The sequence below is a fragment of the Pipra filicauda genome, unplaced genomic scaffold (assembly GCF_003945595.2).
Source record: "Pipra filicauda isolate LSUMZ 115617 unplaced genomic scaffold, ASM394559v2 scaffold66_size7647185_pilon, whole genome shotgun sequence".
Classification (NCBI taxonomy): Eukaryota; Metazoa; Chordata; class Aves; order Passeriformes; family Pipridae; genus Pipra; species Pipra filicauda.
In genome coordinates this window covers 124,016-149,205 of record NW_024104831.1, presented here as the reverse complement: position 1 = coordinate 149,205, position 25,190 = coordinate 124,016, and the positions used below count along the sequence as shown (strand labels likewise).

At 36.2% G+C, this 25,190-nt stretch overlaps 1 protein-coding gene across 8 annotated transcripts in view; it reads left to right on the top strand.

The window, feature by feature from the left end:
• Window positions 1-24,873, top strand: part of ITGB8 (integrin subunit beta 8) — a 46,026-nt gene extending 21,153 nt beyond the window's left edge. For all 8 annotated transcript variants that reach the window (XM_027738927.2, XM_027738922.2, XM_027738928.2 and 5 more), the window contains 11 exons: window positions 994-1,240; window positions 3,098-3,263; window positions 6,081-6,239; window positions 9,966-10,061; window positions 10,156-10,245; window positions 12,856-12,990; window positions 15,944-16,349; window positions 18,233-18,458; window positions 20,017-20,120; window positions 21,211-21,374; window positions 21,468-24,873. In XM_027738927.2, coding sequence (XP_027594728.2) covers window positions 994-1,240; window positions 3,098-3,263; window positions 6,081-6,239; window positions 9,966-10,061; window positions 10,156-10,245; window positions 12,856-12,990; window positions 15,944-16,349; window positions 18,233-18,458; window positions 20,017-20,120; window positions 21,211-21,374; window positions 21,468-21,590 — 1,916 coding nt within the window. In that variant the 3' untranslated portion in view covers window positions 21,591-24,873. The remainder of the gene's footprint in view (window positions 1-993; window positions 1,241-3,097; window positions 3,264-6,080; window positions 6,240-9,965; window positions 10,062-10,155; window positions 10,246-12,855; window positions 12,991-15,943; window positions 16,350-18,232; window positions 18,459-20,016; window positions 20,121-21,210; window positions 21,375-21,467) is intronic.
• Window positions 24,874-25,190: the final 317 nt, after the last annotated feature.

Sequence of the window (25,190 nt, the reverse complement as noted above, 5' to 3'; positions counted from 1 at the left end):
GTTACATGTACTCTTTGATAGTTTTTTATTCAACACCTGCATAGTTCTATAACATATTCCTTCCTCCTACCCTTTGCTATATTTCATAGCATAATACTGAAATTAGATTCTGCACTCATCACACGAAGATCCTAAACTATTTCTTTTGTGAGCTCACACTTTAGGTGACATAAAATAATGACCAATTTGAAGTCTGCATTACTGTACCTACTCTGCCTATATTCCAGTCACTTCACTCTTCTTGCTGACATTACAGAATATTAGACAAGCAAAAATGTGAGGACTAGTTTTAGCAGCTTCCAAAACATTAATGTTTTTATTACGTATGAGAATGTGATGTGGTTCTGCAGGAGAGACAGACATTTATAATCCTCAAATTAGAGTTCTGTTTTGTATATGCCAAGAGATGGAATTCTTTTCATATTAAAACCTATTTTTTTAAAAAAATCTTTTGATCATACTGAATTTTCTCCTCAGATCTTTGGAAGTACATTGTGATAAACTTGAAACATTATTTACATGAGTTTTTCAGGCTGCGCTGTCTTTATGGTTCACATATAGTTTTAGATTCTGTCATATGACAAACTATTTGCAGGATACACGTACATACTTTGAAGTGTCAACCTTGAAGTGACTGACCCCAATTTGTATGCAGATCTGTGTTCTTTGTGAGCCATAACTGCATTTTGGTATAATGCCAAAGGGATTGCATAACCATGAATTTAAAAGATAATGGGGAGAAGTCAGATTTTTACAATAAACCACACAGTGCTCCTGCAAGAAATAAAAACAAGATGTTCTACAAAACACCACTTTTTGGCTTATTTTTGAATGATTCTTCAAGGTTCCATTTACTCTTGGGAGAGATTCTTGTTTGTTTGTTCTTCTATTTGCTGACACAAACAACTTTGTGCTGAGTTTGCTACAAACATAAATTTATTTTTAATCATGTCCATTCAAAAATAGTAAATAAACTTTTTTTTTTTTAATCAGGAAGTGAAGCAAACTTTATGTTAAAAGTTCGTCCTCTAGAGAAATACCCTGTGGATCTTTATTATTTAGTTGATGTCTCAGCCTCCATGCACAACAATATAGAAAAGTTAAATTCTGTTGGATTTGCTTTATCTAAAAAGATGGCAAATATTTCTCTTGATTTTCGACTTGGATTTGGATCCTATGTGGATAAAACTGTGTCACCTTATATTAGCATTCATCCAGGTAGAATCCATAACCAATGCAGGTATGTAGTATTTTTATATTTACTGTAGCACTGAGATGTTATTTAATTGCATAAAATACATTATGCATATTTATTTTTAAAGTTCTGTCTTTGTTTCCTTATACATATGGTTCTTTGACAAAGTTCCTAAGGAAATGCTAAAAATTATTATACAATGATTACTTCTGAAATACCTGGCGAGTGATTTGAGAAAACTGTTTCTGTATCAGAAAAAATGTTCTGTGTTTTCTTTAGCAAAATAAGCCAAAAAACATGCTGCTTTGGAATATTTGAATATGTTTTGCATTTTATTTTAAAGTCAACTGTTGTGGTTTTGGTTATTTTGGATATATGTTGCCTAGATTCATCACAAAGGTTCCTGCTTTCTGACCTATGTACCTTCTGGTGTATGGTCATGTATTCATTAACTCTTTTCTTAAAACTACTTTTGTTAACATGGTGTGGTTACTTTCAGCTCATTTAATGAACAAAAGTGATCCTTTGATCTAATTCCACAGTTGGTACATCAATGCACTCCCATTTTAAATAGAAAGATGTTCTGGCCTGCATTTCTTTTTTCATGACATGCCTTATATACCTTTGTTCAACACTTATATAAAGTAAGGGATCGCTTCCAAAACACCCTGGAGTCCAAGATTATTCACAACAAATTCAAAGCTGTGTAAACCATAATACTTGGAAAAGTGAATATTAATTCTTCATACTTTCTTGCTTGTTACTATCCTTCCTGGGAAGACATGATCCAAAGTTCTCTGAAGTACCTTTTTTGAATTCAGTGGTTTTTGAATTGGGTACTAGTAGTAGAAGTCATTCAATAGATATGTATATTTATGTAAAAGCAGTCCTCTAGACCATCTATACATGGAGATGGATTAGCATTTCAAGGTCATGATTCATTTTGCCTAAAAGTAGACATCTCCAGAGGTATTAATCCTTACAATGCCAGTTTCTCTTCATTGACTGCAAATTGAGTTGGAGGAGGGCAGGTTACAGACTGGTTGCCTACACTGTAGGCAGCAGAAGTTAAGAGAGTTGAAACCTGCTCAGCACCTCTGAATCAGATGAGCACTTCAACTTGTGCCATAAATCACTGCCATAAATGGGTCCCAGATCAATGACATGTCTGAGTACTGTGACACTGGCTTACTTATGTGAGACATCATACTTTCTCCCTTATGCATAGTTTGAAAAAGTTTCATTTACAACTATGATGTTACTGAAAATGGAGTTTTGCTTCTCCTTAATGAGGTAACTGTTACTAATATCAACATTAATTTTATGTACATTTACTTACTATTAGTGGATGTAGGAACTTCAATTTTATTATAGTTTGATCCAGTAGCCTATGTACATTAATTTTATGTACATTTGCTTACTATTAGTGGATGTAGGAACTTCAATTTTGTTGTAGTTTGATCCAGTAGCCTATGTATGAAGCTATTAAAGGATCTTAATGTTGTGGTGTGATAGTCCTTTCTCAGGATAATGAAAAGCAAAGGTGTACCACTGCAGATATTCCAAAATATACTCCCTGAGATCATACTATCGCTCTTGTTGCGTTTCTTTTTGTTCTCTACAGAAACACTCTATGTATACTGTTACTATATTAACTGTTATATTACATAAAATTCCATAAAATAAAAAAAAAAAACATTTTTGTAGTAAATTAAAACTAATTTCCACTAAACTTAATCTTACATGCAGTTATTCTTTTTTTAAGTATTCCTTATCCAGTGCATATTTACATCTTCATTAATATCAGGATTTTATGAGTTAATGAAGATGCAATATTTTCATCTCTTTCAAATGGAAAATAAAGAATGTGTTAGACTTTTGATTTGTTTTGTTTCTATACAGTGATTACAATTTAGATTGTATGCCTCCTCACGGTTATATTCATGTGCTATCCCTGACTGACAATATAGCAGAATTCAGAAATGCAGTGAATAAACAAAAAATTTCTGGGAATATTGATACACCTGAAGGGGGTTTTGATGCAATGCTCCAAGCAGCTGTATGCCAGGTAAGGAGCTTATTTACAAAAACCTAAATAAATAGTAGTTCAGGCAATATACATGCATATATATATATATATACATATATATATATATATATACACACACATATAGGTACAATGGTGCTCAGTGTTCCTGAATTCAAAATGTCAGTTCTATGCCTAATGATACTAAGATTTCTTCCTCCTTTTCCTTATTTCCCCCTTAGTTATAAATTTCCCATTGAAACTGACAAAGAAGCGCATAAGGGAACATGTTTCAGTGTTAATGATCTTCAAATTCTGGCTTTAACCAGCCAACATGGGATGGAGGATGAAAGCAACTGCTTCTTGCTTGAACAGATACTTGTATTAATTTCACTCAATTACATAATTCATTTCAAAAATCATTGAAGTGCTCCTTGTGTTCCTAAATGAAGACATACCATTTGACATTTCTTCTGCTTAAGAATGTACTTGAGAACTGAAGGACAGCTACACATCTTCCTGTAAGAACAGAACTTCGATGTTATCTCAGCTTTTAAAGATTTTTTTTATTTTAAAACAATACAAATCAGCTAAAAATTAACTTCTATATATTGATAAAATTTCATCACAGTTTCTCCCATGCAGAAAAGGACAGAAAAGATCTGCATCAGTAGTTCCCAAGCTATAAGCATACTAGATAAAGGGAGTTTGGTTTGCTCTAGAGAGCCATTTTGGATGTTGGTTTTTTTCTATTTCATAGTAATGCAATAGCAATTTTGAAAGTTGGCTGGTAATGCTCTATATGATACTCTTTCGGTCCTCCTAAAGTAATCCAACTCCTGTTCAAATCACAGGCTTGCCATCTTTCTCATCTCTTGGAGTGTTGTCTGGACAATTCTTTTACCTTGTCCATCTTCACATCATTTTTTTTTTGGAGCAGGACAATGACTCAAGTACAAAAAGTAATCCAAGCTAAGCTAAAGATGAATAGTTGGTCCAATTTTTTTTTCAGATTTTGATGAACTGTAAAGCAGGTAAATAAAAGCCACTTCTCATAGACACTGTGATCCCAGCTGCTTCAAAAAATTACTGTGTAGCTTTAAAAAAATTCCTTAAAATCCAGTATTTCCCATTGGTCACATTCCACACTTATGACATGTGAATTCTAGAATAATGTATGCTTCTGAAAACAATAGAATGGAAACATTCATGAGAATAGGAAGGCTTTCCTGCTAACTGGATTGTGCAGCAAAATGGATGAGAACAATGTGCAATTCATAATGACCATCATGAACTATAAATTATGTTAATGTGCATTCATTTTGCCTACAATAGAGCTTTATAACTTGCTCCATCTTGCTTTAACCAATATATCCCCTGTTACAAGAAGTGGCAGGTTAGGGTATGAAGCTACTTTAAAATTTTGATTGCTGTGACATATGTAGATAGGAGTCACAGAATCGCAGAATGTCTCAAGTCAGAAGAGACCTCTAAGGATAGAGTCCAGTTCCCTCCTCCTCACAGGACTACTGAAAACTAAACAAGTCTCAAGGTAACAAAGTCAAATGGTAGAGTCTTAGGAGCAAGAAGTTTCTACAGTGCTGGGGGAGAATTTGGAATTATTTAAGATAAAACCTGTTTATAAATAAAATTTAAAATACCCTTTCTTTAGATGAATGCTCTCTAGGAGTGGCTGAGGGAGGCTGATGCCTACCCCATAAGGTGGAAAAGACACCACACTCCTCTGTACTTGTTATCCTTTCTTGTATGAAATATTTGATCCCCATTCAGAGCTAGGAGGGAATGAGCCTGAGAAGGGACCTAAATCACTCTCTGCAAAGCAAAGAAAGGAAGGTAGAGAATAAGTCATGAAACATGGCTGGCAGATAAACATTTCATGTGAGATGGAAGACAATTGGAAGTGCTAAAGGAAATGGTAGAGATGAGATAGTGTTATAGGAAGGAGGAAAAAGGAAGGAGGAAAGGCAGGAAAAATGTAAGTAGTGAAGAATGTAAGATGGAATAACTGAGAGAGGGAATAATGAAAAAGCATATTGAGTGTTTCATGTGTGCCTCAGAAGTTTGATTATAAGCAGGGAGATAAATATTTTGGAAATACCGATATGGCAGCTAAATCAGTTTACACTTACTCTGCTACATCCTTCACATCACTGAATTTCTGAAAGACATTAAATTCACACTTGAGGATGCAACTTTACTATTAATCCCTCAAGACAGTGGACAAATGTAGTATTTTGCTGCATAATAAGGAATTTCTCAATTTGCAGGTGCATGAAGACATTCAAACTTCAGTTTATTGATTTTTAATCATATGCTAATGTCCTGTCTGGAAATTTATGTAGGAAAAGGAAATTACAGAGTGGTAAGAATATAAAGTATATAAGTGCAAAGTAAAAATAGGAGAGGGCATCAAGTATCAATAAGTACGAATGCAGATTTGCTGGTTGTAATGCTTTCTTGGATCCCAGAGAATTTTACAAATGCTATACATTTGCATTTGTATGTAATAGTAACCCACACAATGTGGCAGCTCTTACCGACGCCCACTATATAATGCATAACTTGTATGTATTTTGGGAGCTCTTTCTTTAAAAAGCAAAGAAAGTCATAAGTGGGAAAAAACAAAGTGGTAAGTGGATCTCTGACTGGCAGTGGAAGTTTTCAGATGTAGAACATTATACCTATTTCCACAAAAAATGTTTTCCATAGCCTAGTTTAAACTCAGTGCCGCTAAGCAGTGTAATATCTGAAAGTAGACTTTCACATTAATTTTTCATTTTGTTATTGATTATTTTAGAAATAAATATGCTTTCTTATGCCTAATTTTTTTCTTTTTAGAGCCATATTGGATGGCGTAAAGAAGCAAAGCGACTGCTTCTTGTGATGACAGACCAAACTTCCCATCTGGCCCTTGATAGTAAATTAGCAGGAATTGTAATTCCTCATGATGGAAACTGTCATTTGAAAGATAATGTGTACGTCAAAGCTACGAGTATGGTAAGGTATATGCTATAGATTTTACCTTAAGGGAAGCAGTGTAAAACTGTGTAAAGGAGGTTTTTTAGACTGCTGTTAAAGCATTGCTTTTATTTCAGTCATTAGAATAATATTTTTCCAGGTAGACAAGTTTTGAATTGAAGAATCAATCACCTGGAAATATTGACATTCTTTTTGTCTGGGATAAAATATTTTGGAGTCTGAGACAACAGTACAGTGGAGGAGGATATGTGACTGATTTTGGTGTGTTTTTTTATTAACATCTCATAAAAATCACACATTTTATATACAATAAGGGTAAGAAGTGTCTGGTGTGATATTTTGCACAAATAGAAGCTGGTAATATGTAAGAATTGCACAGTTGTGCTAGTTACACAGAGGTAGTGCTTATGGTTTATGGTCAGAAGATGCAGAGTTGTATTGGTTGAAAAGGTTTGGTAAAGCAGGGGACATAGTACAGCAATGAGCTACTTCAACCATGATGGACTAGCATTAAATGCATTTATATTTCACAGTATAAAGCCAATGTGGAGTAATACATACCTGTGCAAAAAGTTATATCAAATCTGCTGTAACAAAATAATATGCCTTCAACAAATATTTTTAGCTTTCAAAATATTGTTTTCAATAATCTATAAAGTAGTTGCAAATGACTGAAGACAGGAATTTTTGCCTAAGAATTATAGGTTTCAATTGCTCTGGTTATTTTCTTAAATAAATATTAATTGTTTCTTTTAGAAACGTGAATCACTACTGAATTGCCATTTAATTCCCAGATAGCAGAAATATGAACTGTGGTATAATTAGAGCATCCTACAATCTTTTTTCTTGGTGCTAACTGCACTTAGTTGAAGTATAGAGCCTACATTCAGCTGCAGCCAGCAATGTGCTAGTGAGGTCAGTGAGGGCTATGTGTGAGTCTAGACCTGAATTTAATCCCAGCAACTGTTGTTTACAAGGGTGATGGGGCAGCAGGAAGAGGCTGCTGAATGTTGTGTGATCATGAAATATGGGAGGCTTCTGGGAATTGGTGGGTGTTTGGGACCTTACTGAGCGGAGGAGGGAGATGAGCGTGTGCTAACGGGAAGGTTGTTTGGATTTCCGATTATCTGACATTCTTGCGTCCATATTCTCTCACTGATGTCAGGATTTTTTATTTCACTCTAGTCAGTCTGTTCAGTGTCCTTGGGATAGAAACAAACCCTTCCCTTATTCTACTTAAAGCAAATAATCCCAAAACTTTCCTTTCCAAGAGCAGAGCATACTCTGTTTTTCTTTTTTTTTTTTTTCCTCCTAGTTGCTGGGCTATAAATGAGAGTAATTTTACTCTGCTTATTAAAAAATTGCTAAAGGTACAAATCTTTTTGTGATGTTCAGCATTCCTTTGGTAATAAAGACATTATCTGTTTGAGAAAAAAAAAAACACACTATTTTTATTTTCTGTCGAACTTCGGAAATGAATTTCCGTTACAACTGGAGAAACTCACTAGGGTAAAATACAGACAACATTAATGAACCTTTATCTAAGAAGCTGTGATAGATTGATGGCTGATTGAAAAAAAAGGTGTTTTACTGATATTCTAGATTCTGGTTTGAAAGATCATGATTTTATAATCCCACGTGGAATAAGAAATCTCCATGATTACTGGTATTGATACATTTTATGAAATATGATTTTTTATGTAGCCCCCCAAATTAAATGACCTTGGAAGATGTTTAGATCTGTAGTGGCACATTTAGACCCATGTATTTTCTGGCTGATAACCTTTTTTTTCTTCCAATATGGGCTAATTCTTGCATGCTCACATGTGGGCATGCACTGATTAATAGAAAAGGGTTATAATGGAAATCTTTCTCAGCACTGCATATTTTCTGGAGTAGATTTGATATGGTAACACAGTAGTGTCTGTAAGGGAAGGTGTACTGTTTTCCTACTTTTTTTTCTTCTCGTCTGTAGTATATGTGACTATTTTATTTATAGATATCCATACAGAAGCTTCAAATGAACAAATAAATTGGGGGGGAACGCTATTTGGTATTTAAATGAAATATCATGAAAGTCTGTCAGCCTTTTAGAAAATACATAATATGAAATATATTTTTGGGGTTTTTTCCTTATCAATACAATTTTGTTGGGCTATCGTAAATTAAAGAGGCTTCTCTAATCATTATTTTCATGCTTTGATTCTTAGCTTTTTGTAGTCATCAGAAGATAGCATTTTGGCACATTTTATTTCTTCCTTGTGCCAGTTTAGAAGACTGCTTTATTTATTTCCATAAGCTTAGCCTTTACATCAGAAATGTTTCCACTTAGTCACTTTTCTGCATGTTTCTTTCTAATCTTTTGCTAAGCAGTCACAGAGAGGTCAGCAAAAAAAGCATAAGACAGGAAAGAAAGCTATTCCATTTTAATTAGATCTGTGCTTGGTTAACTCCCTGTCTGAAATACTTCACATCTACATTAGCTATCTTCTCAGTTTAACACCGTAGGTTAAAATAATAAAATGAATGATGTAATTGAAACAAGAAAGATGATCTAAAATGAAAGTACGTGCATCTGAGCAGTAGTGGGAAGAATAAGATAAAAATATGTAAAGTATAGCAAGGTTTTCACAGCAAATAAAATGAGGATCCATGAGTGACCTCTGGTACCTTATGTCACCTCTTTACATGCTTAAAATCGAAAAGATAGTATGGGTCTGTTGATGCTTTGGGGTTTTTTTTAACTCCCCTCTAATAAAAGGAAACTATTGCTTTCTTATCCGAAGTGTGACTTTAACATACTACTTGCCAAGCTGGACAGTCTGGCGAGTTAGAACTCATGAGTAGATGAAAGTTCAGCTGTACATGGGAGCAGACTAGGTAATCTGAGGATCTGGTCCCTGCAGCTCTTGCACATCTATGGATGTCATCTCTTGACTTCAGTAAGGTCCATTTGAATAGGTTTTTGTTTCATGAAGGCTTACAAAACCACTTCTGATACCAGTGATTCCAGAATTCTGCTACTAGCTGCAGAGATGTTGAGGGGCCTCTGCTGGAGTTCATACAGGTCTAGTGTCATGTGTCAAGCAGGAAGACTGACTTATTTTGCCACCATCTATGATCCCTCAATACTGTTCCTGTCATTCACACATTTACAGCGGGAGGTAAATGTGCATACAAAGGACAGAGCTGTCAGTTGTAAGTGAGATAACTATGGAATACTGACAGTGCTAGAACCGGACCCCGTGGCTGCATTTAGCTGATGTGTATGATCTCTGGTGCCAAAATCCAGTTCTGAGAAAAAAACTTTTTTTAATTACTCTCCTTGCTGTTCCCAAAAGTACACCTCATCTCAGTCCTTCATGTTGTATTTTCTCCCTGACTTTTGCTTGAGAACCCATCTGTCATTCCTAGGAATCTTGTTAATCTTCTAGATGGACCATGGACAATCTGTATTTCTTAAGCATCAGACTCAAACTAACAAAATAATACTGTGTAAGTTAGTCCTCCCACTATGCAGCAGACCTGCATAGTTGGTGACAGATAAGCCTGGCTGATGCCCTGATGATTTTTTTTTATTGTTTATTCGGATGGGACCACCTTGTTTTGAATGTAGGTCTAGCATTTCTCTGTACATTTAGGAGTTAAGATTGGGGTGGTTTTGGAACCCTGTAATGTGTCATGTGAAATATAAGGTTTTCCCCTACTAATATGCAGTCTTCTCTTTTCTCTTGTATGTTGCAGGAGCATCCGTCTCTTGGGCAGCTCTCTGAAAAATTGATTGACAATAACATCAATGTTATTTTTGCAGTTCAAGGAAGCCAGTTTCATTGGTATAAAGTAGGTTAGAAACCTGATTTCTTTTTCTAATTTTGAAAGCACAATATTTATACTAAAAATTAAAACCATGCATAAATGATTGTATTTTTCATAGGATCTGTTACCTCTGCTGCCTGGTACTGTTGCAAGACAAATAGAATCACAAGCAGCAAATCTCAATGACTTGGTGGTAGAAGCCTATCAGGTATGACGACAGTGACAATGGTGTATGCCATATTTGTACAGACATTTTTCACCTTTCATAGCCTGAATCTTCAATTTCCAGGCTCTTGGTTTCCATCCAAAGTCCACGAGGATACATTCCCTACTTTTCTTAGTGTCCAAGTTGATAGGTGGCATTATCTCACCATAGCTCTCAAATTCCCCAGCTGTTGGAGTCTCAAAGCCAAGAGCTAGTGCTTTTTTCTTTCTAAGGGTGCTTCTAAATATTCTGTTTGATTCTCTGCACCTGTTGCTATGTAACTTCAAAAGAAATGTCTGATTTATTTGAATTTTGGCACCCTAGATCTTCAGTTACAGACCAGACACCACTGTCTAGGCACCATATAAATTCAGAGCAAAACCACAGTGCAGTATCTGGAGGGTTTTGCAGAATAATCTTTAAAAAGCAGACAACAGATGGGAATTTACGAGAAGGTAGTTTGGCAACAGTGGATATTGTGAAAAGCAATATTTACACTGCACAAAGCAGTGTAATGACTTGGCATTTTGAGGCATGGCATTGAAGAAGAGTTTTGATAGGGATTTGAGAGAGAACAATGGGCATTGCTTTGTGAACTTGCTTGGAGTACTCAATTGAAAATAACTGTTTGGGAAAGAGAAAGTAATAGTATGGGAAAGAGCATAAAGTCATTTTCCACAAATGGTTGACAGAGAATGGCAGTTTGAAAGAAGAAATAGGCATCTTGATAGTGAAGGAAAGAGGAGGCATAAACAGCTTTGAAAATGACGCCAAGTGCTATACATTTGATGTACTGGAGCACAGGGAGCCCACAGAGCAATATCAAAATGATCATCATGATGGTTTAGATGGTTGAATGCTGTTAAGTAGTGCAGTTGCACAAACATGCAGGTTCAAAAAGTTAAAACTCAGCTGCAAAACTATATGCAGTGTATCCTCATGTCACTTTTTTTTTTTAATTAGTCGAATTTGGAAGGCTGAAATTATCCATTTTACTCAGTTAATCATCAAAATCAGGCAGTTTGCTTTCAGCAAATGGGTTATAATGAAGAGCCAGCCCCCATGTCTGTTCCTAGTCAACAGAGTGCTTTTGCACACGTTTTTCTCACTGTCATGCTGGAAAGGCAGAAGGCAAAGACATTCAAAAGCAGAGGAGATTAGGTGTAGTCAAATTGCCGAGATGTTCTCACTGATATTGTGCTTCCTCTTATAAGGTCAAGAAATCTCATGTTAAATATGGAGGTTTGCAGGAAGTTGCTGGCAAAAAAATCTGAAGATTTTAGTCCTTTTGTATGGCACTTTTACACTGTCCATCCTAAATTGCAACACAGTTCTTACTCGGTGCAAGGCAAACATTCAAGGAGAGGAAATAAAAATTTACAAAATAGCAATTTAGTTCAATAGGACTTCAGTGGGACTTTCCTGGTTCAACCTCTCCCAGTTTGCTCTTGCCTTACTTTCATTTTTTAGACAGTGTCTTCCTTCTCATCCTAAACTTCATTGTATTTGACAGTTTGAGAATTTTATCATAGTTTTAGGGGCTTGTAATATACAAATGCATTGTGAACAGGACTTGAATGTATTGCTTTTTTGAAAGAAAAAGGACTTAGATAAGAAAATAAATTTAGTGTTGATATTCGATGGCAGTGGGCCTCCTGTACTCTTTTTCTAGGCAGGGAAACCTTAGGCTTAGTTATGGAAAACCCTTGCTGAAAATCCCTGACTATAAGGCCAAAGATGAGTCACTAATTTTCAAAAAGTTACTAAGATAAACATGTTCAGATTAATGTAATTACATTTCCATTTATAGCAGTAAAAATATCACATAAACTAATTTTTTAAGAGTAATATGGCACAAATTTAAAAAATCTCTTTGTGCAATTTTCAGCTCATAAGTTTGTAAGAGCTGTAATAAATTTTTAAAAGGTCAAGAAACAATACTCCTTCTTGGAAGGAAGCAGGATTTTAGAGCATGTAGTAAATGCAAGATACAAAGTAGGTGGCTTTTTCATTATCTTTTATTGCAAAATGCCCTAATGGGAATCACCCAGTTGTTGACTTATGTGGTCTTAGCTGACCCAAATAAATCAGTAAGAATAATCCCAGTAGCCTTTAGATCACTGTAAGGTTTGTTCAGAGAAAGCTTTTCCAAGACAGATGCAAAATATCAGAAGTTTATAAAGTCGTGTCACATCAATTAGGAACCTCTTCGTTTGGGTAACAATAGTTGTATGTATGTTTACAGTTGTATTTTAGATGTATGGCTAAAAGTCAGTGTAGACTCACACAACAAGCAGTTTTTGTTGCACACAGTTGTTAGAATAGATTTTCAAATTGAGAAAAATACAGTCGCAAAACCATTTTAGAAAAGCTGAAAACATTTTTATCTGCAAAACCTAATCCTCTTTATCAGAATTGCCAGTTCACTGGTTGTGTATATTTGGAATGTAATCGGGTCTTTATACAGGAAACAATGCTTTAATTCATTCCTTTATTCACACAGACAAGCTTTCTTCATTTTTAGTCAGACATAGTAGCCATACTTGGTGGTAGTCACTAATGTACATTATATTTTGAGATGCAATGTGACTAAAACTTGTTTTCTGGTTACAGAAACTAATTTCTGAAGTGAAACTTCAAGTGGATAACCAAATCCAAGGTCTTAATTTCAATATCACTGCAATCTGTCCTGATGGAAGTGAAAAAACAGGCATGGAAGGATGTAAAAATGTGGGATATAATAAAGAAGTATGTTGATAGTTTTCATTCTTCAAGGAACTGGAATACTTATTTTTCTGTTTGGTTGGGTTTCAATGGTGTGAAATCTTCTAGGGATTTACTTAAACTGAAAATGGATTTATGTGATTAATGATCACAGACTCTCTATTATTCTCTGGGTTTATTTGTCCTGAATCTTATTTTAATTCTCACTAATCCCATGGAACTAAGGCTCAAAGCTTTTCTTGAAAGCTAACGTCCGTTAAAACTCTCCTTCTTTGTCCTCCACTGGGCACAACCAACCATGGTCATTGTGGTGAAATCTGTACGTAAAGAGGTTGAAAGATAATCACCCGGTGAAAAAGAATCACTGGAATTTGTGTTCCTTGGGTCTGTACTAGACACAAGCTTTCTCTCTTCTTGCTTTAGTAGTCTTCAGGCACGATCAAGGTTGTGGATAATTAGTTTATTTTATAAATTAAATTAATAAAATTTTTATTCCCATTTGGATTGGTGCCACCTACTGAGTGAAACGGAGCATCATGCACCATGAAAATGCAGGGGAAGATGTCTGGCTAATGTAAAGAACATGGTTTTCTTCCCAGGAAAACTTCTCTGTGCCTCGACGTATTTATTTAATTGCTTGGACCACTGGAGTAATTCCTTTAGCTTGCCAGGAAAAGGTCTCTGTTTTCTGGAGGGCAGGGTCAAGGAGTTCTTTCCTGCTTGACGTGTACATATGTCTCAGCTGGTGTGATTGTACTTACATCTGTGTGTAGAAATAGAAAAACAATTCAGTAGCTGAAATGTGTGAATTGTAATGTATATTTTAATGTATTTTATGCTCTTCTGAATTTTGTCTGCATGCTGCTGATTAGCTTCTACAGCTTATGGGAGATTTGCTATGTTTTTCTGCTTAAGTCATCTTTTCTCCAGTGTTGTTCCCTGTGCATGTCATAAGAAATAGGACTGGAATTTGTTCTGTTTAATGAAAAGAAAAATATTTATATCTGTTTCTTTTTAATAAAAAGCCAAGCCAGTTGATTGTAAAAGATTGCATGTGGTCCTAAACCTCTACTGCTGTTGAAAATGAACCATCCTTAAGAGATTAATTTATTTTTACCATAAATCCTTCTTTCAGTATTTGTTTACAGGCAAAATGCTTTTCCTTAATTCTCACATTCCTCTCATTGTCTAATCCTTCTTCCTTCCCTTTCTTACCAAAACACAAAGTGTATTATATTCTGGAATAATCACGTGGCCTCTTCGGGATGCAAAACTAACCTTGGCTATTAGTGAGTGTCAGTGTTCATGATGTTGTAATTATTTAGTCTCAACAGGTATAATCTTTCTAGTGCTCTGTTCAGACTCGTCATATTTCACTACTAATATGCAAGACAGGATTTGCCCTTCCCTCCCATCTCCCTGCCATTCCTCCAGTACTGTGTTGAACGTGAAGCTGATGTTTTCTAGCAGGGCGCTGTGTTGAATAAAAAACATTCCCTAGCTGCATCCTGTCCTCCCTGTGTGATACGCACCTGCTGTATGAATTATCTTCTCCATAGCCACACTTTTGTCCTGTAACCGAAGGGAAGAAATCCCATGCATGGAGAGCGTAGGCAACTGAGGGGGGTTATGTGTGTAGTGGTGCATTTGAGAAACAAGAAGAAAAGCAAAGGGTGAGATAAAGCCTGTGTGCCCCCTCGATATGACATTAAGTGCATGCTTCTGCACAGCATTCTTCTCCTGTTGTCCGTGTAGGCAGCCGCAGCCCCACTCGCCACAAAGCCACCATTGTCCTCAGGGACTCGGCTGTTCTCGTGTGGGGGCGCAGTGGGAGGGAGAGACAGTGACGAGAGATGAATGGCCTTAGTCTTTGCGGGTAGTTTCAACCTCGTATTTAATCAGTTTCTCAGGGTTTCTCTTTTTTTTATTTGGAAATTTTTGGTGGCAAAGAGTAGAGATATTTGCTTCTCTTGGGTTACTTTTTTACCTCTTCTTCTTGGTTATATTTTCTCTGTGACGAGGCAAGAAAGAGTTGTTTTCCATCAGTAGGCTGAACAAATTTATAACCTTAGAGAGAATACCATGTCATAGGCCTACTGGTCAAAAACCAAAAAACAATTGTGAAATAGAAGATTGGTATACAGTGGAAGTATCACATATGTCAGAGCTGTCAAAGAGTTTTGGTGGTGTTTGGTGCAAACTCTGTGGCAGTCATCTAACCACTAAAATGATCCGGGGTCCTATGCCAGGATTCTGGAAAGCCATGGGAGCTGCTGCTGCAGTGGGCACTGCTGGGATGAGAACCTGGAGCATGGTGGTGATGGCCATGACATGGCCAGGAGCTAGGCACTGGGTCCACTCTGAAGCAGAACTTGATCTGCCCAGGACCACAGCAAGAGCAGGAAGACTCTCTTTCTCCATTGTAGAAAGCGCAAAAAATAATTTGGTGCTAGGGTGTGAGCCAGTTTCTGTGTTTTAGTAGGAGTAGATAGGGCCATCCAAAAAAACCTGTGTGGTTTCTCTGAGCATGACCATTTCAGCAGAAGAACTTTCATTATAGATTTTTTTTTATGAAGGGTATCTCTTGTTTTGTTTGTTTATTGTCTTGCTCAATCTAGTTCCAATTCTCATTAGAGTATGATATAACAGAATTTACACATTAAATAATAGCAGGAGGATAATGATGGTGATTCTATGTCCATTGAACTTGTATTAAACTTGTCTTTTGCAATTATGCTATCTTAATTTGAAAAGTAAACTGCTATCAATCTTCTGTTGTTAGGATTTTGACTGTATTTGTGATGCCTCCCATTACTAAAATATCATTTTTGACAAATGACCAGTGTGTACTTTGCTATTATTAACTAGTGCACATTCATATACAATCTGAGATTCTGCTTTATTTATGTGTTAAAATTTTAAAGCAAACAAACAAGGAAATAATAAAACTATAAAATCTGTCTTTATTTCTTCTTAGGTACTTTTCAACGTATCAGTTACAATGCAAGGATGTCATACAACTGGAGGGAGAAAATATGCCATACTTAAGCCTATTGGTTTCAATGAAACCGCTGTTGTTAATGTGCAGCGAAGCTGTGCCTGCCAATATGGGGACAGTACAAACCACAAAAGAGTATGGGCTGATGAAACTTCTGATAGCAAACAGTCCCACTGCAGTGACAATAACTGTAGCTCTAACAGAGAAGACACGCTTCCTTCAGAGAGGTGCAGGCAACACCAGGACCAACCTATCTGCAGTGGTCAAGGAAATTGCATAGATGGAAAATGTTTCTGCTACAAAAACAAGCTAGGCAAGGTATATGGCAAGTACTGTGAAATGGATGACTTTTCCTGCCCGTATCACCAGGGAAACTTATGTTCTGGTAAGCTGCAGAGTTTATGGCTATATTTTCTTTTTTGTTTTGTTTTCTGAGGCTAATGTACATGAAAACAATGCTATAAGGCTGTCAAGTATGAGAATTGTTTGTGCAGAATTAGTGTGGGAAATGTCCTGAACATCGTGGTTGGAATTTACACTCCTGGGCTTTCTTCACCACAGAGATATGCACTGTCTCCTAAATTTCATCCCTGCTTTTTAGGGGATACATTGATTTCTTTCTACATTTAGCTATTTTGATACTTAAATCACAAACTTTTTTATAAGTAATGATACTGATATCTCAAACAAAACAGTAACATTATTCCAGAAAGCAAGTTGATACATTTCAGTCTAATGGGAATATGAGATACTAAGAGATTAGGAAAGCATCATAGCTTCCAGATGAGATTCTGATTTTCCAACACCCTAAATCAGTCCTGGGAGAGATACAGTGACACTTGATTTCAAATACTGATATAAATGCCAGCAGTGTTCCCAACCCACTTTGCAAATTTGCTATTTCTTAACCATAAGCAGACCTGTCTTACTCATAAGTTTCTATAGCCTGAGATGTGGTGCCATGTTTGGCAGAGGAGACAGGGAGATACTTGTCCAAGACGTGTTGGAGACTGTCACCTGTGATGGAGTCCTGTCCCAGGGTACCACAAGGGGAACTTGCTGCCCAGGGCCATGGCTGAGCAGTGGGATGTTTTATAGTGCAGAGCCTTGCTCTGCTATCTTCTGTGAGCCCCTTTCCCCCTCCATTTTGCCCAGCCCAGGCAAAAAAGAGACCAGCCTATACCTTGGCCGCACTTCCATTCAGAGGATCCTATCTGTTGGATGGAGCTGTCTCCCTGAAGGAACTTTGTGGATCCCTGGATAAAAAGAGCCATTGCAGTTTGTGTGAAACTGCCATTGCATAGATGAGGAGCCCTCATTAGATTTGCTATATCTGCCTGTGCTTTATGTGTTCTCTATTTCTATATTTCCTAAAGGTGCTTTCACAGGCTCTGAAAAACATGGCTAAACATTATTAGCATGTCAGCTAAATGTGCTACAACATGGAAAACATAAGGATTTTTCTCTACAACTCCTACTTCTTTACCTAGAAAATTGTGAAGGCCAACAGAGGTTCTTCACAGCCTTTGAATTCTTGAGGCTGTGCATTTTAAATTCTTATTAAACATCATAGAGTTCATAAACACAGCATACCCACCTGTCCAGCTCAGTCATCTATCCTTTAGAAAGGAAAAAAAAGAGAAGAGAAGAGAAGAGAAGAGAAGAGAAGAGAAGAGAAGAGAAGAGAAGAGAAGAGAAGAGAAGAGAAGAGAAGAGAAAGAGAAAAGAAAAGAAAAGAAAAGAAAAGAAAAGAAAAGAAAAGAAAAGAAAAGAAAAGAAAAGAAAAGAAAAGAAAAGAAAAGAAAAGAAAAGAAAAGAAGAGAAAAGAAAAAGAAAAGAAGGAACAACTTGGCATGTGTGCATGAACTTGATACTCATTCCTCCACTGAATCTTGCCGTTTATTTGAATTGATTATTTTCTTATAAAAGAGAAGTTTGTTTAGTTTGCGTGAAGACTATGTTCCAGTCATTGTGTAATTTCTAATCCCCACTCCTTTCATCCAAGACAAGAGGGAAAATTTTTAGTAAGAGGTTTTAGGATGACACCATGGTAGTAACTTTTGCTTACTTAACAACAACCAGCATCCATAAATATATATCGTGCTGGTAATTTCAGCCCAAGTTATTAACTTAAAAACTAACTAGAAAGTCAAGGTCTAAATTAGCTTTGTTTAATGTAAAGCACCAGTGAAACAAATGTATGCATCTAAAAATTGATTTTCTATGTTTTCATAAAAGCATATGACTCAAGACTCTCTGATGTTGTAGGTAATGGTGAATGTGAAGGTGGTAAATGCAAATGCTTTTCTGGCTGGGAAGGTGATCGTTGTGAGTGCTCATCACAATCAGCAAAGCACTGCCTGAATTCAAAGGGCCAGATTTGCAGTGGAAGAGGAAAATGCGTATGTGGAAAGTGTGAGTGCACAGATCCAAGAAGCTTTGGCCGTTTGTGTGAATATTGCCCTACTTGTAACAAAGCCTGTGAAGAAAACTGGTATGTTTCTTGTGCTAGACTTGACTTTTTAACTCTCTGATGGTGAAACGTGGAGAAATATTTTTGCTTGGCTAGATGCGACATTTCTTAGATATTTAGGCTGTAGGAAATTGAAACAATTTATACTTTTCTCTCTGTAGCTGAGGGATTCGTACTGGAAATTAAGGGAATTGCATGTCCACATCTATGTTCACCAGTCTGTGTCCAACTTCCAGCTTTCAGGAGCCAAAAAACTATATTTTTTCATAGTTTTATTAAAATATCGATCTTCATAAGAAATCTTCTGGGTAGGAAATAAAACCCATGAATTTGGAGTTCTAGAAATGGACACTAGATCCTACATCTGAATTCCACAAAGTCCAGTAATATTTTCCAAATATGTTTTTGCACACTCCTTGTGCTTCTCAGTTGAAGGAGCTGTGTATTGTCATTGCCATTGGTCAGCAGAGCAGAGCTCGTCTTACCCAGAGAACAACATTCTTCGTTACTGAGTTTTAAAACACTTAGTCTTTGCCGTGCTAGTCTTAAAGCATGTCATTTTTCCTTACCTGTATAAAGGAGGGGACAGTGTGGAGGTTGAAATGAGCAACCCCAGGAGGAGAGAAGCTAGATCAAGCTCTCAGTGGCACACTGCATGGTCCTGGCGTAGAGAGTGAACGAAGGCCTTGGGCACAGCTTTTCTACACCCACTTGTCAGCACATAATGTTCTGCATCTCACTGTGGTGCAGAAGGTGAAAGATCAGCCTTTCATTGGAAAGGGCATTGTGCTCAAAACAGAATCATTGTTTATTTGTATTAATTTGAATTATAGCTCTTTGAAGGAAATGCTCTAGAGCCAAGCTTGATCATGTCCGAAAAGGTGAATGCTAAGATTTCACTAAATAAAATGCAGTTAGCCTTTCTGGCTTCCACTTGTTCAAAATCACTGTGAAATGTATGACTTTAATAAATTCAGAAGATGGCATACCTTTGTTAAAAATTCAGCCAGGGCTTTTTCAGGGTCTCATGTGATATCCATCTTCTGCAAGGCTATACAATGAAGATGGCAAGACTGAAAGCACTGCCTCCCACTGTGCTGCTGTCTCTCTGAACTGCCCAGCATTGCAAACTTACTTGGCTTTGTCTTAACATAGCATCCAAAAATTATGAACAAAGCTGTCTCTACTCTTCAATTCCAGCGTGCATCCCAATGAGTCTGATTTATAAGGAAAGACTAGGACTGAACTGGAAGCTGAAAGCTGAAGAAAGGGTGGTAGACCCTTAGCTACACCCTGTGACAAACTTGCATCACAAAGGGTAGAGCAGGGACCAGATGAAGGTGGCTCAAAGCCAAAGACGTGTTACTTTACAGCTTCTGACTAGTTGGTTCTGAGAAGCATCAGAGAGATAAAAACATTGAGAGAGGTATCACATTTCAGAAAAAAAAAAAATGTTGCAATGTTTTTACTAAGAGGAAAGCATTATGTGCAAGCAATAATATGTCAGCCTGTTGATACAGTCTCTTTAAAGGGAGTGCAGAGAAAGACATAAGTTTTTAATTATATTTTTATTTTACAGGAACTGTGTTCACTGCCATCATTCTAACAATACATCTCAAGCAATACTTGACCAGTGCACAACCTCATGCGCTTACCTACTGCATTATGTTGACCATACTTCAGGTATGTGACATTTTCTAGGTAATTTTAATAAGAGATTAAACTATATTGGGATTACTAATTGAATTCACCACTGTTAGAATGTCTTTCAAGTGTGTCATATTATTACAATAACAAAGAAGGCAGGAAAAAGAGAAAACTCATTCATAGCTTCAGGGAAAGTAAAAGATAAATAATAACAGGAAATATGATTTCAAACATTGCTAAATCAGATTTCCCAGCTCCTTGAGAAGTCACATCTAATAAAGATGAATCCTGCCTGAGCAATGCTTAAAGAAATATTTATAAAAATCTGTTATGGCATCTGTATGTTTTATTACTTTGGATATGCTTATATTATTTGACATTACCAGAAACAAGGGAAAAAGAAGTAGAATGCTTACCTCAAGTTCAGTAATGTTTGAATATTCCTTTCAAGTATAAAAAACTGCAGTTATGAGGGCTGTGGAAGAATAATTTTTTTTTGTAAATAAAATCTCGTAAAGCTTAATCACTCCACACAGCAACAAAAATGTAGGTAAATGTCACTTCACATTTATGTACATCTTTATATCCTACAGTTCATAAATGAGAAAACTAACTGTGAATATTCTTCTCATAACTTTAGTATTAATTAAGGAAAGCTTACCATGTGAGAAAAGTTTACCTGTGAGGACAATACTGGACAAGGATTCAATAATATCTTTCATATTTCACCAGTGATCTTCACTGTCATTTTCTGAAGATTAAATTCTCTTCACCCCAAACATCTTTAACATTTCATCCTCTCTATTTCAGCTATAAACTCACTCGTCTACAGAGAATTTATGGAGGAAGCCTGAGTCTTAATTCTGTAGATTAAAGGAATAATAGTTTCACCAGTTTTTTACAATGGATCTTAATCTGAATTGCCTTTCTTGATATGCCCCACTTTAAAAAGCCTACATATGGCAACTTTTCCTCTTAATTTCCCCTAAGTGATTTTCCCTCAATTTTTATCAGGCTTGTGTTACATTTATGCAACGTTGCTATGCAGTGGTAGATATACCTGTGTTAGAGGGATGTGTCTGCTCCGTACATTAGGCTTTACCCTTGTGTTTTCCTTTTGTTGCAGAATGTTTCTCTGGACGAAGCTACTTTAGAGTCTTTTCCATAATCTTTATAGTTACCTTTCTGATCGGGTTGCTTGTTGTCCTTATCATCAGGCAGATCATTCTGCAGGGGAGTAGCAATAAAGTTAAGTCTTCATCTGATTACAGAGTATCTGCAACAAAGAAGGTAATTTATTTCAGAGCTATCATGTTCAGTAATCTTTTTCTTGCATATAAAATTTAGCTAATTGCTGATAAAAATTATATCTTCTCCTTCAAGGATAAGATGTTTTTGCCTACAGTTTGCACAAGAACAGTAACATACAGACGTGACAAACCAGAGGAAATAAATATCGACATCAGCAAGTTGCGATTAAACGAAACTTTCAAGTGTGAATTCTGAAGACTGTGTGTTTTCTGCAAATTCTATTTCCATCATGATCGACTTTTAAAAAGTTACCTTTTGTACTCTGTGGGAATCTTGACTGTTGCCATACGGTTTTGTTTTGTGCATTTTGTTGAATACTGTAACTAAGTGATCTGTAAACGGACTCACGTTATGTGATTATGTTTGAAACTATAGCTGCTGTATTTTTTTAGGTTTTTTTGAAAGAGAAATGTGCGTTACTACTGTTCAGAAACATTAGTGTTGATGTAGCACTTTAGCATATTCTAATTTATTTAGTTATGGCCTAGAATGTAGATATGAACTGGTCTGACAAAGCACTGATCTCACTCTACATGTAGCTAGTACTGATGTGCTCTGTGGGAATGGACAAAAGCTGTGACTGAAATATTAATATTGCTGTATATTATAGCAATAGATGAAACTATTAAAATGCTCTTAAATAGAGTAAATGGTACTTTTATAGTTCTCTCAGTTGATAAATTCCACTGATTTGTCTGCTTTAGCGTCTTAGCTTTTCCTCATAAAAATGACTGGATTAAATAAGTATTTAGTTACTGGTGTGGGTCTATAGTTGTGTGTGTATACACACAGCATGCACACACAGGTAAATTATATATATAGTTTTTTATATGGATGATGTCACTTAAAGATAATTTATATCTGATAAAGAGTAATTTTTAGCTTTTTTACTTGTTTAAACATAAAAAACCCTTTTGTACAAAATTTAAGGTATTTGAAAACTGAGTGGCTACAGAAAATGAGAGTTTCTCTGTCCAACAGCATAGTCTACATGATGATCACTGTTGACTGACTTCACCTTTGGAGTCAGCAGCATGAACCCTGTTGCAAGTAGATGAATTACACCAGAGCTGTGTTTGGTTTGCTAGCTACATGTCAGTGTTTTGCCAAATAAAGGCTTTGATCTTTTTGTATGATGTCAGGAATGTCTGATTTTACACTTGCTCTTTTTCTTTATGTAAATTAGTTGATGGGGTCGAGTTTTGTGACTGATTTTTGTGACTGTGCCTGGAGAAATGTGTCCAGTGTGATGTGGAAAAGAACCTGCAATTTAGAAGGTGAGGAAAATATGAGTCTTTTTCTCAAGGGAACACATTAATTGACTTCATACATATGGGATCAAATTCTGCCTTCAGAAATGGACAAAGCTCTTCTAAATATGGTGGGACCAATATAAGCTTATCTGAGAGAAGAATGTGAGCTACAAGGTCACACAGAAGCATTTTTTTTTACCCCTGAAACTGACTGTAATGGTAGAAGACCATTGTGTTATATGCTAGTTGGAAGTGTCAGTCTGATTACTAACCCTATGCTGCCGAAACCCCACAGAAGTCTGATCAACCTCTAATGCTCTAAAATCTTGCTGGCAAAAAAAAAAAATCATCTCAGAAGACAGCGTATCATTTTAGCAACGTTTATTGCTAATATGAAATATTGGTCTGTATTTGTCATAGAGAAGAGTTACAGAAAAAAAGCAGGACCTCCTTATGTGCAGTTTTTTAGACATTAGTATATATTTCCTGTTCCGTATTTCTTCTGTAAATTCCCACTAAAATCTGAGGAGTATGTGTGTGAAAAGAAGGCAGGATGCAGAACAAGTGATAAGTGTTATGTGAGTGTTCAGTTTCTCGAGTAACTGATCAAGTGGGATTGAGAAAAACAATATAAAGACGTTGGCCTTTTCATTAGTCATAAAAGCTCTAGACCTTAGGGATTGGGTGTTTTTTTGAAACCTGTAAACTGGACTATTAAATGTTTCTAAAGCAATCTCCAAAGTAGGCCCTGAGCTTTCTACCATAAAGGTAAAAGTTTAAAGAAAAGAGTATTTCCTTACACTGACCCTGACTTTTAGTAATAGCTTAATTGTAGAATTTTAGTTATAGATTAATTCTGTAATCTATCAAGTATACCTTAAACTTTTGTTTTCTTTTAAAACATGTAGGACCATTTTCCTTCTGTGTAAATTAGCAGATTCCAAAAAATTGGTTTCAGTGGGATGAAGATAAAAGATTCATAAAGGTTTACCTGCTATTACCCTTATCACAATTCATGACTATTTGTGAGTAGCAAACAGTCTCTGGTTGTCTCTTTCACTTAACAAAACAAAAAAAATTCAATGCTCAGTGATATTTTCCCACCATAATGCTTTAAAGCATTTATTAAAGCATTTACTGAAGTGATAACAATTTTTTTTTTAGGAATTACTTTTCACTGCTAGAGGGACTTAAATTGTGTGGGTAGGGGACAACAGAGCTGAGTTCTCGATGGAAGAAAATTTGAGCTGTAACACCCATCTTCCAGACACATCACACTGCTACTGCTTTTCTTCTGTAGCACTTGGTTGGCATTGTGGTGCTGCCTGTGAAGGGGCACGGCCAGTATTTCCTTATCAGACACCTGCCTGAATGTTTAAAATGCTCTGGTCAAATAGAGCAGGCTCACGGGACCAATTGCACTGTAAGCAGCTTGCTGTCTTGAGATTAAAAAATGTACATTAAAAAAAAAAAGAAGTTTTTAAGAAAAAAAAAAAAAAGAAGAAGAATAAAAAGCTGTTTTGCATCTCCCTCATGGTTTTACTGTATTGTGGAGGAGGCTGGTGAAAGAGAATAAGCTGCTGCTAATGTGACAGGTCAAGGCTTTTAGAAGGCCCGTGGGGAGCTTATACAGAGCAGGATTCTTGGGAGGAGGCTTTGTTTCTAGGGATGGAATCTATCCATGAGAAACTCTGGCTTTGCTTGGTACTTGTTTCCCTCTGCCTTTGACCATGTTTTTCAGAAGAGCTGCTGCAGGAGATGAATAGCTCAACAAAAGCCTCACTATTTAGGGAGCTGTGTTCCCTCAGCACATGACCTTAAATGAGAAAGCAGCCTGTAATTCACAAGGAATTTCTTCAGTGATTGCAGAAGGACTCTGCTTCCTATAGTGCTTAATATGGGAGATATTAAAGACAAATTAGTTCACATTAGTTTTCAATGTATTGTGTGTCAAAGATGCTCATAAAAATAGGGGGAAAATATCTAACCTCAGAATAGAACATTCCAAACTACTCAAATAAAATTTCTTATACTAGGCTCCTTCAAAAAAATTAAAAGGAAGTCAAATAATTCTACTGCATGCCTATATCCAAATATGTACCAGCAGATACTGTTGTATCTCATCATTTGTTTTGGGAATTGTTTTTAGATTTGCTCCCAGAGCATGTGCATGACTTTTTACACCATAAATGTTAATGTTAAAATACATATGTATAATTTTCAAATGCTAATCTCCCTTTTTTTACCTTTGACTGGTTATTTGCCTAACATTTCAGAAATTCCATGTTTATGCAATTAAAAAGCATGCATTTTACTTCAGATGTTTTTAAGTACTGTAAAATGAGGAAAGCTATGAAATGGTTATTTCCAAGCATCATGAGTACACTAATAAGATTGCTGAAGAAATGTGTGGGAAAATAGCTGTTTCATCCAGAAAACGTGCACATGGTATGCAAGGAATTTTCATTGTGCCCAACTGAAATTCCCTTACATTTGCAAGGAATGTTAAAAGTGAACCTTTAAAAGGAAGGATGTTCGTATG